This window comes from Carcharhinus amblyrhynchos, unplaced genomic scaffold, assembly GCF_965287045.1.
Source record: "Carcharhinus amblyrhynchos unplaced genomic scaffold, sCarAmb.v2.hapA scaffold_720, whole genome shotgun sequence".
NCBI classification, from domain to species: Eukaryota; Metazoa; Chordata; class Chondrichthyes; order Carcharhiniformes; family Carcharhinidae; genus Carcharhinus; species Carcharhinus amblyrhynchos.
Window position 1 is genome coordinate 1,913 of NW_027650460.1, and position 13,178 is coordinate 15,090.

Sequence of the window (13,178 nt, forward strand, 5' to 3'; positions counted from 1 at the left end):
AATCCCTTTGGATCCCTGCTTTTACTCAACCTTTAGCTTCTCATGGGAGCAACATGGAAAGAGTATCACTGGAGGCTGGAATTCACACCCATTTCTTTCCACGTTCCAGCCATTTGTCAGAGTCTGAGACATGGGGTTAGTGTGGGGTTAGGAAAAGGTGGTGGCATGAACAATCAGCTGTCACCATACTGAATGGTGAAGCAGGCCCGATGGGCTGAACGGTCTCCAGTGGGCCTGATGTGCCAAACTGATTACACATACTTGGTATTTACCCAGTAAAAACCTTCTGAACTGGAGCAACCTGAAGTCTGATAGTGAAGTTGATGTGATTGTCATATCCCACTCAACTTCACTTTGAAATTCATTCTCCAAACATAAAAACCGCTTCTGAAAATCCACCAAAAGTCTTATTGGAAAGCAGCTGGATCACCAGACAGGATATTTGACACTAAGGATGTAGAGGAACAGGGATATACAATACTTCACCAGAACAGGATATAGGAGATTGTTTTAAATAAGGTTCATTAGCATTGGGACGTCCCTGATAATGTATAAGGATGAGGAATGATACTAATGTTTTTCTCTTTTAATTCACAGGTTTTAAGTCGGTCCACCTTGTTGTCCAACGAGGGGCATACACGCCATGGGTCGTACTAGGGCTGCTCTTGGATGTTCGAGAGTAGCCTAGTGCTTCATGTCGTTAGTGTGCGCTTAAACTGGACCAGATGTTGGGCAACATGACAGCTCAGTGACTATCACTGTTTGCTATGCAGACACATGGATTTGGGCCAGTGTCTGTGGGAGTTTGCACATTCTCCCCGTGCTTGCATGGGTTTTCTCCGGGTGCTCTGGTTTCCTCCCACACCCCAAAGATGTGCCGTTAGGCTGATTGGAGGTAATAAATTGTCCCTAAATTAGTTTCCCTCAATGTGGATTGCCATAAAACAATAGATAAGGGTCATGGATGGAGGGGGTGCTGGTAATGTTAAAATGGCAGTGCGGGCTCGTTGGGCCGGAGGGCCTGTTTCCCGGACTGTTTTTGTTCTTTGTTCTAACATTCTCCCTCTGCCAATTACAGCCCTATCGCCTACCCCCTCCTCTTCTTCGCCCTTCCCCTCTCGTTTTCTCGCCCACTCCCCCTTCCTCTCACCTGCCCCCCCTCGCCCGCCCCCTTCCCTCTCGCTTACATTCTCCCTACCCCTCTGTGTCCTGACCAGTCCCCTTTCTGTCTCCCCCCCCACCCCTCCCCCAGCCTCCAATTCAGTTGGCTGCTTCCACTTCTACCCCACTGTGCTCCATCTATCCCACTCAGGTTTGCCCTGCAGCGCTCCCTCATGCCCCCCTCACTCTCCTCTTGTTGTGATATTTCAATCAGACTGTTGTTCAAGCTTTACAAACCTTCCTGTCTTCTCCTCTCTCTCCACAGAAACCGTTCCTCAAACCACCCTCCTCGTCTAAAGGCCTCGACCGACCTTCGGTGATCAAAGAGACCAGCAGTGAGCAGACACGGGTACGAGGCAGCCTGGGGTGCTTGGCACAATTGGGGGGCGGGTGGGGGCAGACCTGGAACAGGAACTCGGACGTGGCTCAGGTTTCATGGTGCGGCGGAAGGCAATCTAGCCGTTTAGCAGTGCCTTTCACCTCCGCAGGACCACCCCGGCGCCTCGCATCCATTAACGCAGTGTGATTTTGCTGTGATTACTGTTGCAATCTGGGAATTGTGGCAACCAAGTTTCTAAAACAAGATGTCAACCACAGCTGCCCTCAGCGGCCATGTGATCTTTTGACTTCACCACATGGCGCTTCTTCAGCACTGACCCTCCCACAGTGCGGCGCTCCCTCAGCACTGACCCTCCCACAGTGCGGCGCTCCCTCAGCACTGACCCTCCCACAGTGCGGCGCTCCCTCAGCACTGACCCTCCCACAGTGCGGCGCTCCCTCAGCACTGACCCTCCCACAGTGCGGCGCTCCCTCAGCACTAACCCTCCCACAGTGCGGCGCTCCCTCAGCACTGACCCTCCCACAGTGCGGCGCTCCCTCAGCACTGACCCTCCCACAGTGCGGCGCTCCCTCAGCACTGACCCTCCCACAGTGCGGCGCTCCCTCAGCACTGACCCTCCCACAGTGCGGCACTCCCTCAGCGCCGCCCCTCCCACAGCGCGGCGCTCCCTCAGCACTGACCCTCCCACAGTGCGGCGCCCCCTCAGCGCCGCCCCTCCCACAGTGCGGCACTCCCTCGGCACTGTTGGTCAGGTGGGGGTGGGTTTGGACTGTAAATCCTGGGCTCTGTGGCTTGAACCTGTGGTCTCCGTTCATCAAGGCTGATTGGCTGCAGCTCTGGGAAGAAAGCAGCCCCAGGATCCTGGCAGTCATGGTGGTCATCAGTAGGCAACGCCAGCGCCTCTGCCTGGTGTCCCCGGTCCCGGTAATCGATGCATCGATGCACAGGAACAGTGTCACTGCCCAGGGGATGTTAACCCGTGTTACTCATTTCCCCGACCATCTGTGTTCTCTCTCCTCAGAGGCAGCCGCTGGAAGCTACAGCTGTTCAGAGCCACACTGCTCCCCCCGTGCTGAAGCAGGACACGCCACAGAACGATCCAGAACGCATCCCGAGTGCGGTAATTACTGAGCCTTGCAAATCCCGCTGCTTTGGTGGTTAACCATGGGATTAATTTGGGATTGATACAGGGCTATGGGGAGAGAGCAGGGCAGTGGGATTAGTTTGGGGATTGATACAGGGCTACAGAAGAGAGCGGGGCAGTGAGATTAGTTTGGGATTGATACAGGGCTATGGGGAAAGAGCGGAGCAGTGGGTTTAGTTTGGGGATAGATACAGGACTATAGGGAGAGATCGGGGCAGTGGGATTAGTGTGGGGATTGATACAGGACTATGGGGAGGGAGCGGGGCAGTGGGATTAGTTTGGGGATTGATACACGGCTATGGGGAGAGAGCGGGGCAGTGAGATTAGTTGGGGATTGATACAGGGCTATGGGGAAAGAGCGGGGCAGTGGGTTTAGTTTGGGGATTGATACAGGACTATAGGGAGAGATCGGGGCAGTGAGATTAGTTTGGGGATTGATACAGGGTTACAGGAGAGAGGCGGTAGGATTATTTTGGGGATTGATAAAGGGTTTTGGGGAGAGAGCAGGGCAGTAGAATCAGTTTGGGATTGATACAGGGCTATGTGAGACGGGGCAGTGGGATTAGTTTGGGGATTGATACAGGGCTATGGGGCAGTGGGTTTAGTTTGGGGATTGATACAGGACTATAGGGAGAGATCAGGGCAGTGGGATTAGTTTGGGGATTGATACAGGGTTACAGGAGAGAGGCAGTAGGATTATTTTGGGGATTGATAAAGGATTTTGGGGAGAGAGCAGGGCAGTGGAATCAGTTTGGGATTAATACAGGGCTATGTGAGATGGGGCAATGGGATTAGTTTGGGGATTGATACAGGGCACTGGGGAAAGAGCGGGGCAGTGGGGTTAGTTTGGGGATTGATACAGAGCTGTGGGGAGAGAGCAGGGCAGTTGGATTAGTTTGGGATTGATACAGGGCTATGGGGAGAGAGCAGGGCAGTGGCATTAATTTGGGATTGGTAGAGGGCTATGGGGAAAGAGCGGGGCAGTGGGGTTAGTTTGGGGATTGATACAGGACTACGGGGAGAGATCGGGGCAGTGGGATTAGTTTGAGATTGATAGAGGGCTATGGGGAGAGAGCGGGGCAGTGGAATTAGCTTGGGATTGGTACAGGGCTATGGGGCGAGAACGGGACAGTGGGATTAGTTTGGGATTGATACGGGGCTATGGGGAGGGAGTGGGGCAGTGGCATTAATTTGGGCTTAACATTAGATTTCTTCATTGTAAAACATGTTCTTCCTCGTATTTCAGAGGTCAGTCGGTGAATCTGAATCTACATCTCATCGATCGCCTTCTCCTTTGATCAAACAAAGGGACAGCAGAGAGCGGCACTCCAGCAAAAAGGCTGCACCACACCCCTCAGAGGTACAAATTCTAAGGAACATAGTAAATTGGTTCAGGAACAGACAGTTTGACCCTTCAAGCCTGTTTTGCCATTCGGTGTGAACATGGCTAATCCTCTATCTCAATGCCATCCTCCTGTCTTCTCCTCAAACCCCCCAGGTACCTTTAGTGACAAGCAATCTATTTTATTCTTACGTATATTCAATGATTTGTCCTGCCTTTTGCGGCAGAGCAGTCTGCTGGTTCAACAGCCTTGCAGTGAAGGCATTTCTCCTCAGCTCAGTGGGCCTAACTGGCCTCCCTATATCCTGGGACTGTGTCCCCATCCTAGACCCTTCTTCTTCCAGCCAGAGGAACAATCCCCTCTGCATCCAGTCTGTACAGCCCTGTCGGAATTTTATACGTTTCAATTAGATCCCTTCTAAATTCCAGTCCTGTTCGACCCAGTCTCCCCCCCGTATGACAATCCTGCCGTTCCAGGAATAAATCCCAGTGAATACAGGCCTGGTCGACCCGATCTCTCCTCGTGCAACAATCCCACCATCACAGGTGAAACTTGGCCGCACTCTGTGTGGTAAGTTATCCTTTCTTGGGTAAGGAGATGTGAACAGCAGACAGTATGCCGCTGTGGTCTCACCAAGGCCTTGTACAGCCCTGCTCCTGTGCTCGAGTCCTCTCGCAATGAAGGCCCATGTACCATTAGCCATCCTAACTCCTTGCCATACCTACGTACTTGCTTTCTGTGACTGGTGTGCTATGAACACCAGGTCCCTTTGAACGTCACCATTTCCCAATCTGTCACCACTTAAATGATACTCTGCTATCCCGTTCCTCTGTCCGAAGCAGATAGCTTCACTCTCGTACGAAACAGGAGCAGAAGTAGGCCTCTCGAGCATTGGGAGAGAGGGGTGTGGCTCAGATGAGGCATTGAACTGAGGTCCCATGTCTCCTGCTCCTCCCCCCACCCCAAACCACTGCCGACCCCACTCTTATCCGTCCAGTGACGGAGATAGGAGCTGTGGTTGGCTGTCTGTGGGATCTTGCTGTGCCACCGCAATTCTCAAACCTGCCGTTGCCCCTGTGTGATGTTGTGGGTTAATCGGCTGAGAGGAGAGCCTGGGGTGGAGGGATGGAGGGCAACCTCTGGATGTGTAAACTCCTCCGCCTCCTTTGCCCTGTTTACTCTCACTCACCCCCACCCCCCTCTCCTTAGAGATGAGCACTGGGCAGGAAGGTGATAAGAGGGTCTGCGTCGGATGAGACCCAATCAACGGCCCAGCTCGGCATTGGCACTGAGCACAAACAGTGAACGGGACTGTCTGAGTGCTTGAGCCACTGAATGAGGCGAATACACCCAAAACGTTCTTTGTTTTACTTCTAGGAAACCGGTTTGCAGGACTTGTCCACTCGGATTGTCCCTCCCATGATCCAAGAAGCCAGCGTGGAGACGGGAAGCACTAACCGGCCATCAGTCTCACCCAAGGTAAGAGGTTCGAAACGGGGAACGCTCGGTCTTCCTGGAAAGAGAGGGTCCCTCCGGCTCCCTGCAGGGAGTCCCGAAGCCCGTCGCAGCCAGTGGACAAAATCTGTTGAAGGGAGTGCAGCCAGATTGTGCACAACAAGATCCCATCGACAGTCAGGGGATCATGACCCACGTCATCTCTTTTAGTTGTTGATTGAATTAGTAGTTCTCTCTCTCCGCACCCTGTTTGCACCCCCCACCCCCACCCTGCCACTCCACCTCGCACAGTGCGGCACTCCCTCGGCACCGACCCTCCCGCAGCGCGGCGCTCCCTCGGCACCGACCCTCCCGCAGCGCGGCGCTCACGCAGCACTGACCCTCCCACAGTGCAGCGCTCCCTCAGCACCGACCCTCCCGCAGTGCGGCGCTCACGCAGCACTGACCCTCCCACAGTGCGGCGCTCCCTCAGCACCGACCCTCCCGCAGTGCGGCGCTCACGCAGCACTGACCCTCCCACAGTGCAGCGCTCCCTCAGCACTGACCCTCCCACAGCGCGGCGCTCCCTCGGCACCGACCCTCCCGCAGCGCGGCGCTCCCTTGGCACCGACCCTCCCGCAGCGCTCCCTCGGCACCGACCCTCCTGCAGCGCGGCGCTCCCTTGGCACCGACCCTCCCGCAGCGCTCCCTCGGCACCGACCCTCCCGCAGCGCGGCGCTCCCTCGGCACCGACCCTCCCGCAGCGCGGCGCTCGCTCAGCACTGACCCTCCCACAGTGTTGGGGTGGAATGTCAAGCCTGGATTCTGGGATCTGTGTCTTTACTCTGTGGGGCAGGACTGAACTCATACCCTCCTGATTCAGAGATGCAAGGGATGGAGCAAGACAGGCTGCACACTGGGTATCTTGGACAGGTATCTCACCCTTTAGCTACGGCACAGCTGAGGGAATATTAACCTCTCCTTTGTCCTGCCAGAGGCCAGCGGAACCAGAGGTCCGAGCTTCTGGAGTTCCATCCAATTCCCGGCTCACAAGAGGAGCCACTCCGGAACAGAGCCCGGGATACGGACGATCCACTCCTGCGGCGGTAAGCCAGGCTCCTCACTCCAGTCTTTGCTTTGTGTGTGACCCTCGGGGCAATTTACATTGATAATGTACCGTTAACCTCTAAAACTCCCCGAGGCGCATCACAGGAGCGACAATCAGACAGAAAGTAAGCCCAGCGCACACGAGGAGATATTCAGAACAGGCGACCCGAAGCTCGGTGAAGGGGTCAGTTTTTAAGGAGCATCTTAAAACAGAGGGAGACTCAGAGAATGAGGAGGATGGGCGAGGCAGAGGGCCAGAATCTGAACGAGGCAGAGGAGCGGAGTGTGGCTGGATGAGACAGATGGGCAGAATGTGGGTGGGCATGGCAGGTGGGCTGAGGGTGGGCAAGGCAGACAGATGGTGGGTGTGAGCCCAAGCGAGGCAGAGTGCAGGTCAGACACAGAGGCGGGCAGAGTGTGGGTCAGACAGAGACGGGCAGAGTGTGGGTCAGACAGACAGAGGCAAGCAGAGTGTGGGTCAGACAGGCAGAGAGCCGGGCAGAGTACGGGTCAGACAGACAGAGGGGGGCGGTCAGATAGGGGCAGACAGAGAGGCAGGTCAGTCAGAGGCGGACAGAGTGTGGGACAGGCAGACAGAGAATGTGGGACGGACAGGCAGAGGGCGCGGGTCGGGTGGGCAGAGAATGGGTCAGACAGAAAAGCAGGTGGAGCATCAAGAGGGGAAGGTTGGGGTGAGCTACATCAACCCCGGAATAGTCGAGTTGGAGGGTATGGCCAGAAGGTGGGTGTTGTTCTCCCTTTGTGTAAGGGGCAGCTGTAGTTTGATAGGGAATGATGTCAAGAGTTCCAGTTTAGTCACCAGTGTTAACTAACATCAGCATTAGATATCAGTGTTCCTAAAGTTCTAAAAGTTTTAGAAGGTTTACATTAACACTGCAGTGAAGTTACTGTGAAAATGCCCCAATCGCCACACTGTTGGGGTACACTGAGGGAGAATTTAGCATGGTCAATGCACCCTAACCAGGACGTCTGTTGTACTGTGGGAGGAAACCGGAGCACCTGGAGGAAACCCATGCGGACATGGGGAGAATGTGCAAACTCCATACAGATGTTACCCAAGCTGAGAATTGAACCCAGGTCCCAGGCGTTGTGAGGCAGCAGCGTTAACCACTGTGCCACTATGCTGCCCGTTCGGGGCGGGGTCATAGTTGGAGCATGGTGCGCACTCAATGCAGGCGTAACACCCCACCCCACCCCCACCAAACTTCAGAATCCAAAATCCTACCACTTGTCTCTGCAATTCCTGGTGCTCACATTCACACCAGGAAGTTCCCATGTAAAGACGTCATGTGGTAATTCCAGCCTCTTGACGGTGCTGCAGAGCTGGGGGCTGGGAGGAGATACTCACGACTTGTCATGTTTTTTTTTAAATTTCTTTCCAACTCTTCCGAATTCCCCCGTCTCCTGCCCCCACCCCCCCGCCCCGAAGACTGAAGCAGGTCAGTCAGTTCCGTCGCACAGCCTGGAAGAGAGTCAGAATGATGCCAGGAATGACAGCAGTTTGCCAGTGGTGAGTCTCCACTGGTGATGGTGGTGATACTGTCGGTGTTGAGGGGGGTGGGTTCACTCCACGCAGCACCCGTACCAGACTCGGTGTGCCAGCGTAGAAGGGGTTCCCGCTCCCTGATCAGTGTGGCAAGGTTGGGTCGCTGGGGCAGGCTAGGGCAGGGGGTCACTGGGGCAGGGGGTTGCTGGGGCAGGCGGTTGCTGGGGCAGGCTAGGGCAGGGGGTCACTGGGGCAGGGGGTCGCTGGGGCAGGCTAGGGCAGGGGGTTGCTGGGGCAGGGGGTTGCTGGGGCAGGCTAGGGCAGGGGGTCGCTGGGGCAGGCTAGGGCAGGGGGTCGCTGGGGCAGGGGGTCGCTAGGGCAGGGGGTCACTGGGGCAGGGGGTCGCTGGGGCAGGGGGTCACTGGGCAGGCTAGGGCAGGGGGTCGCTGGGGCAGGCTAGGGCAGGGGGTCGCTGGGGCAGGCTAGGGCAGGGGGTCGCTGGGGCAGGGGGTCACTGGGGCAGGGGGTCGCTGGGGCAGGCTAGGGCAGGGGGTCGCTGGGGCAGGCTAGGGCAGGGGGTCGCTGGGGCAGGCTAGGGCAGGGGGTCGCTAGGGCAGGGGGTCACTGGGGCAGGCTAGGGCAGGGGGTCGCTAGGGCAGGGGGTCACTGGGGCAGGGGGTCACTGGGGCAGGCTAGGGCAGGGGGTCACTGGGGCAGGCTAGGGCAGGGGGTCACTGGGGCAGGGGGTCACTGGGGCAGGCTAGGGCAGGGGGTCGCTGGGGCAGGCTAGGGCAGGGGGTCGCTGGGGCAGGCTAGGGCAGGGGGTCGCTGGGGCAGGGGGTCGCTGGGGCAGGCTAGGGCAGGGGGTCGCTGGGGCAGGCTAGGGCAGGGGGTCGCTGGGGCAGGCTAGGGCAGGGGGTCGCTAGGGCAGGGGGTCACTGGGGCAGGCTAGGGCAGGGGGTCACTGGGGCAGGCTAGGGCAGGGGGTCACTGGGGCAGGCTAGGGCAGGGGGTCGCTAGGGCAGGGGGTCACTGGGGCAGGCTAGGGCAGGGGGTCGCTGGGGCAGTCTAGGGCAGGGGGTCACTGGGGCAGGGAGTCACTAGGGCAGGCTAGGGCAGGGGGTCGCTGGGGCAGGGAGTCGCTGGGGCAGGCTAGGGCAGGCGGTCACTGGGGCAGGCTAGGGCAGGGGGTCGCTGGGGCAGGCTAGGGCAGGGGGTGCAGCAGAGGCCAGGAGGAACACAAGGAAGAAATCCAGCAGCTCGGGAGCCAGACAAGGTGCCAAGGTTCACTGCCCCCACACCCCTCTCCCTTTGTTAGCTTAACTTGGCCACTCATTGTCTCCATAATTCTCTCTAATTTTGGTTCACTCTCCTTCTGTTTCTCTTTATTTCTCACTCCATCTGGTGTGCGTGCACTCTCTCTTCCCGTCCCCATCTCTTTCTCTCTGTCTCTCTCTCTCCCCCCGTCTCCGTCTCTCTCCCCCTGTCTCCATCTCTCTCACGCCATCCCCCCCCCGTCTCCGTCTCTCTCACGCCATCCCCCCCCCCTGTCTCCGTCTGCTGGGGGTGGGGGGAGAGGGGTTACTGAGTGACAATGTGAGGGAGCTGGATTAACATCAGTAGAGATACAGTCAGTAACACAGGGTGCTGGGGGGAGAGGTTACTGAGTGACAGTGTGAGGGAGCTGGATTAACATCAGTAGAGATACAGTCAGTAACACAGGGTGCTGGGGGGAGAGAGGTTACTGAGTGACAGTGTGAGGGAGCTGGATTAACATCAGTAGAGATACAGTCAGTAACACAGGGTGCTGGGGGGAGAGGGGTTACTGAGTGACAGTGTGAGGGAGCTGGATTAACATCAGTAGAGATACAGTCAGTAACACAGGGTGCTGGGGGGAGAGGGGTTACTGAGTGACAGTGTGAGGGAGCTGGATTAACATCAGCAGAGATACAGTCAGTAACACAGGGTGCTGGGGGGAGAGGGGTTACTGAGTGACAGTGTGAGGGAGCTGGATTAACATCAGTAGAGATACAGTCAGTAACACAGCGCTTCTGACATCTCGAACGTGAAGAGGAATCCTCAGACAGGCAGTCTCTCTTTCAGCCTTTTGTCTTCCACTCCAGTAACCCGAAACCTATTTCTCCCCCTGTTTAATTTGCTTTAGAAACTGAATGAGTCAGTGATCTGTTTCCTCCAACTCCCAAGGGTGTCTGCATTGTTAATTTACCAATCTTCTGTCTTTTTCAAGCACATGCGGGCGGTCACTCACTCGGCCGTACGGTCACTCAGCCGGCCGGGCAGTCACTCACTCGGCCGTACGGGCAGTCACTCACTCAGCCGTACGGTCACTCACTCGGCCGTACAGTCACTCAGCCGGCCGGGCAGTCACTCGCTCGGCCGTACGGGCAGTCACTCACTCAGCCGTACGGTCACTCACTCGGCCGTACGGTCACTCAGCCGGCCGGGCAGTCACTCGCTCGGCCGTACGGGCAGTCACTCACTCAGCCGTACGGTCACTCACTCGGCCGTACAGTCACTCAGCCGGCCGGGCAGTCACTCGCTCGGCCGTACGGGCAGTCACTCACTCGGCCATACGGGCAGTCACTCGCTCGGCCGTACGGTCACTCACTCGGCCGTACAGTCACTCAGCTGGCCGGGCAGTCACTCACTCGGCCGTACGGTCACTCAGCTGGCCGGGCAGTCACTCACTCGGCCGTACGGTCACTCAGCTGGCCGGGCAGTCACTCGCTCGGCCGTACGGGCAGTCACTCGCTCGGCCGTATGGTCACTCACTCGGCCGTATGGTCACTCACTCGGCCGTACGGTCACTCAGCCGGCCGGGCGGTCACTCACTCGGCCGTACGGTCACTCAGCTGGCCGGGCAGTCACTCGCTCGGCCGTACGGGCAGTCACTCACTCGGCCGTATGGTCACTCACTCGGCCGTACGGTCACTCAGCCGGCCGGGCAGTCACTCACTCGGCCGTACGGTCACTCAGCCGGCCGGGCAGTCACTCGCTCGGCCGTACGGGCAGTCACTCACTCGGCCGTACGGTCACTCAGCCGGCCGGGCAGTCACTCGCTCGGCCGTACGGGCAGTCACTCACTCAGCCGTACGGTCACTCACTCGGCCGTACAGTCACTCAGCCGGCCGGGCAGTCACTCGCTCGGCCGTACGGGCAGTCACTCACTCGGCCGTACGGGCAGTCACTTGCTCGGCCGTACGGTCACTCACTCGGCCGTACAGTCACTCAGCTGGCCGGGCAGTCACTCGCTCGGCCGTACGGGCAGTCACTCGCTCGGCCGTACGGTCACTCACTCGGCCGTACGGTCACTCAGCTGGCCGGGCAGTCACTCACTCGGCCGTACGGTCACTCAGCTGGCCGGGCAGTCACTCACTCGGCCGTACGGTCACTCAGCTGGCCGGGCAGTCACTCGCTCGGCCGTACGGGCAGTCACTCGCTCAGCCGTATGGTCACTCACTCGGCCGTATGGTCACTCACTCGGCCGTATGGTCACTCACTCGGCCGTACGGTCACTCAGCCGGCCGGGCGGTCACTCACTCGGCCGTACGGTCACTCGCCCGGCTGGGCAGTCACTCATTCGGCCGTATAGTCACTCACTCAGCTGTACAATCACTCACCCGACAGGGCAGTCACTCACTCGGCCGTACGGTCACTCATTCGGCTGCAGTCCCTCGCTTGGCCGTGCCCCCCCCCACCCCCCGGCCCTGCGCTCCCTCCAGCTCGCAGCCCTCTTGGACACGTTGCCAAGTGTGCATACTTTCACACACGCAGTCATTCATGCTCTGTATCCTTGCATCAAGTGCACACTCTTTCAGTTGTGCGCCTGCGCACTGTCACGCAGACACAGTTTATTGTGGGCAGCCAAACATTGACTCTCGTGAGAACAGGCATGCCCTGTCGCACATTCACTTCACGCTTGCACTGTCTCTCACACTGCTTCCTGTCCGCTAATTGTCTTGTGCAACCAGTCACACACACAATGTCTCTGTCCATCTCTCCATCCGCTCGTCCGTTCCTCCACCCGTGCATCCCCCCTCCGCCCCCTCTCCATCCCCTCCCATCCTGCTGTCCCTCCTGATGCCCGTGCCACCCGCGCTCTCACACTCTCTCTCTCTCTCTCTCTGTTACAGATCACCCAGATCTTCAGCCTGGGATCTCCCTATATGATGATGACCTTGGAGCCACTGCTGCGGAACTTCATGCAGGAGCTGATGGTTATGCCGCTGCCCGCCTCCTGGGTGGTCTGCTCCTCTCTGGGGCCCGATGTGCAGCTGATCCAGCTCTCCCGCAAGTCCCCGGTGTCCGACGCAGTGGTCCAGATCCGGCCTGGCTTCTTCTTCCACGTGCTGGTGCGTGGGCTGCCCGTGCCATTGGGCCACCGGCTCTACCGCAGCCACCCGGCCCAGCTGACCACGGTGGACGACGTGGTGGACCTGATCAGCGACCTGGAGACCTACCGAGTGTGCGCCGGCTACCCACAGCTCCGCAACTCCAAACCCCCGCCTGCAGCCGTGGCAGCTCTCCTACCCTGCGAGCGCTCCTCCTACTGCGAGGTGCTGGTGGACAAGGACCGCTGCTTCCAGTGTGCACTCACGCTGTGAGGCTCCGAACTCTGACCTCGCTCGCCGCCAACTCTCTATCTCTGTCTCTCGCGCCCTGTGGAGGGGTGGGGTGGAGGTGGGAAGGGGCGAATGGGGCTCAGAGGTGGGGGGGGCGGTTCCCACAGATGACACTAAATCACAACTCGCACATGAGAGAGAGAGAGATAGAGAGATAGACAGAGAGAGTTAACGATCGAAACACTGGATTACTGGAACGCACCGCCTCTTAGATCAGCGCTGTCTGTTGGCACCCCATCCCTCCCTTATTCCCAAACCCCACCCACCGCCAGTGCCCTCCAAACAAGGGGACTAATCAGTCTAACTCTTGTCTTGCTTCCTCCCCACCCCCACTCCTGGCCTCCCACCTCCTTGTTCCCTTGGTGTCTGCATAGTTGGGGAAGGTCGTGTGAGGTTAATATTGGAGCCTCCAATTTCCAGCCAAACAGCTTCCCCCCACCCTTCCCCAGTACCCATCAACCCCCCACCTCAGTGCCCCCCCCCCCAACTCCTCCACCTC

The 13,178-nt window shown here is 58.2% G+C and overlaps 1 protein-coding gene across 2 annotated transcripts; it reads left to right on the plus strand.

The window, feature by feature from the left end:
* Nucleotides 1–1,226: 1,226 nt before the first annotated feature.
* Nucleotides 1,227–13,178, plus strand: LOC145339886 (uncharacterized). 2 transcript variants are annotated; one of them, XM_080184423.1, is made up of 7 exons: nucleotides 1,227–1,510; nucleotides 2,523–2,621; nucleotides 3,892–4,005; nucleotides 5,366–5,467; nucleotides 6,418–6,528; nucleotides 7,980–8,060; nucleotides 12,191–13,178. In XM_080184423.1, exons 4-7 carry the CDS (start codon nucleotides 5,408–5,410, stop codon nucleotides 12,659–12,661), a joined length of 723 nt encoding a protein of 240 aa, XP_080040549.1. In that variant the 5' UTR covers nucleotides 1,227–1,510; nucleotides 2,523–2,621; nucleotides 3,892–4,005; nucleotides 5,366–5,407; the 3' UTR covers nucleotides 12,662–13,178. The 2 variants fall into 2 exon arrangements, with proteins under 2 accessions (XP_080040549.1, XP_080040550.1); XM_080184424.1 differs by lacking the exon at nucleotides 7,980–8,060 and having other exon boundaries at nucleotides 1,229–1,510; nucleotides 12,191–13,176.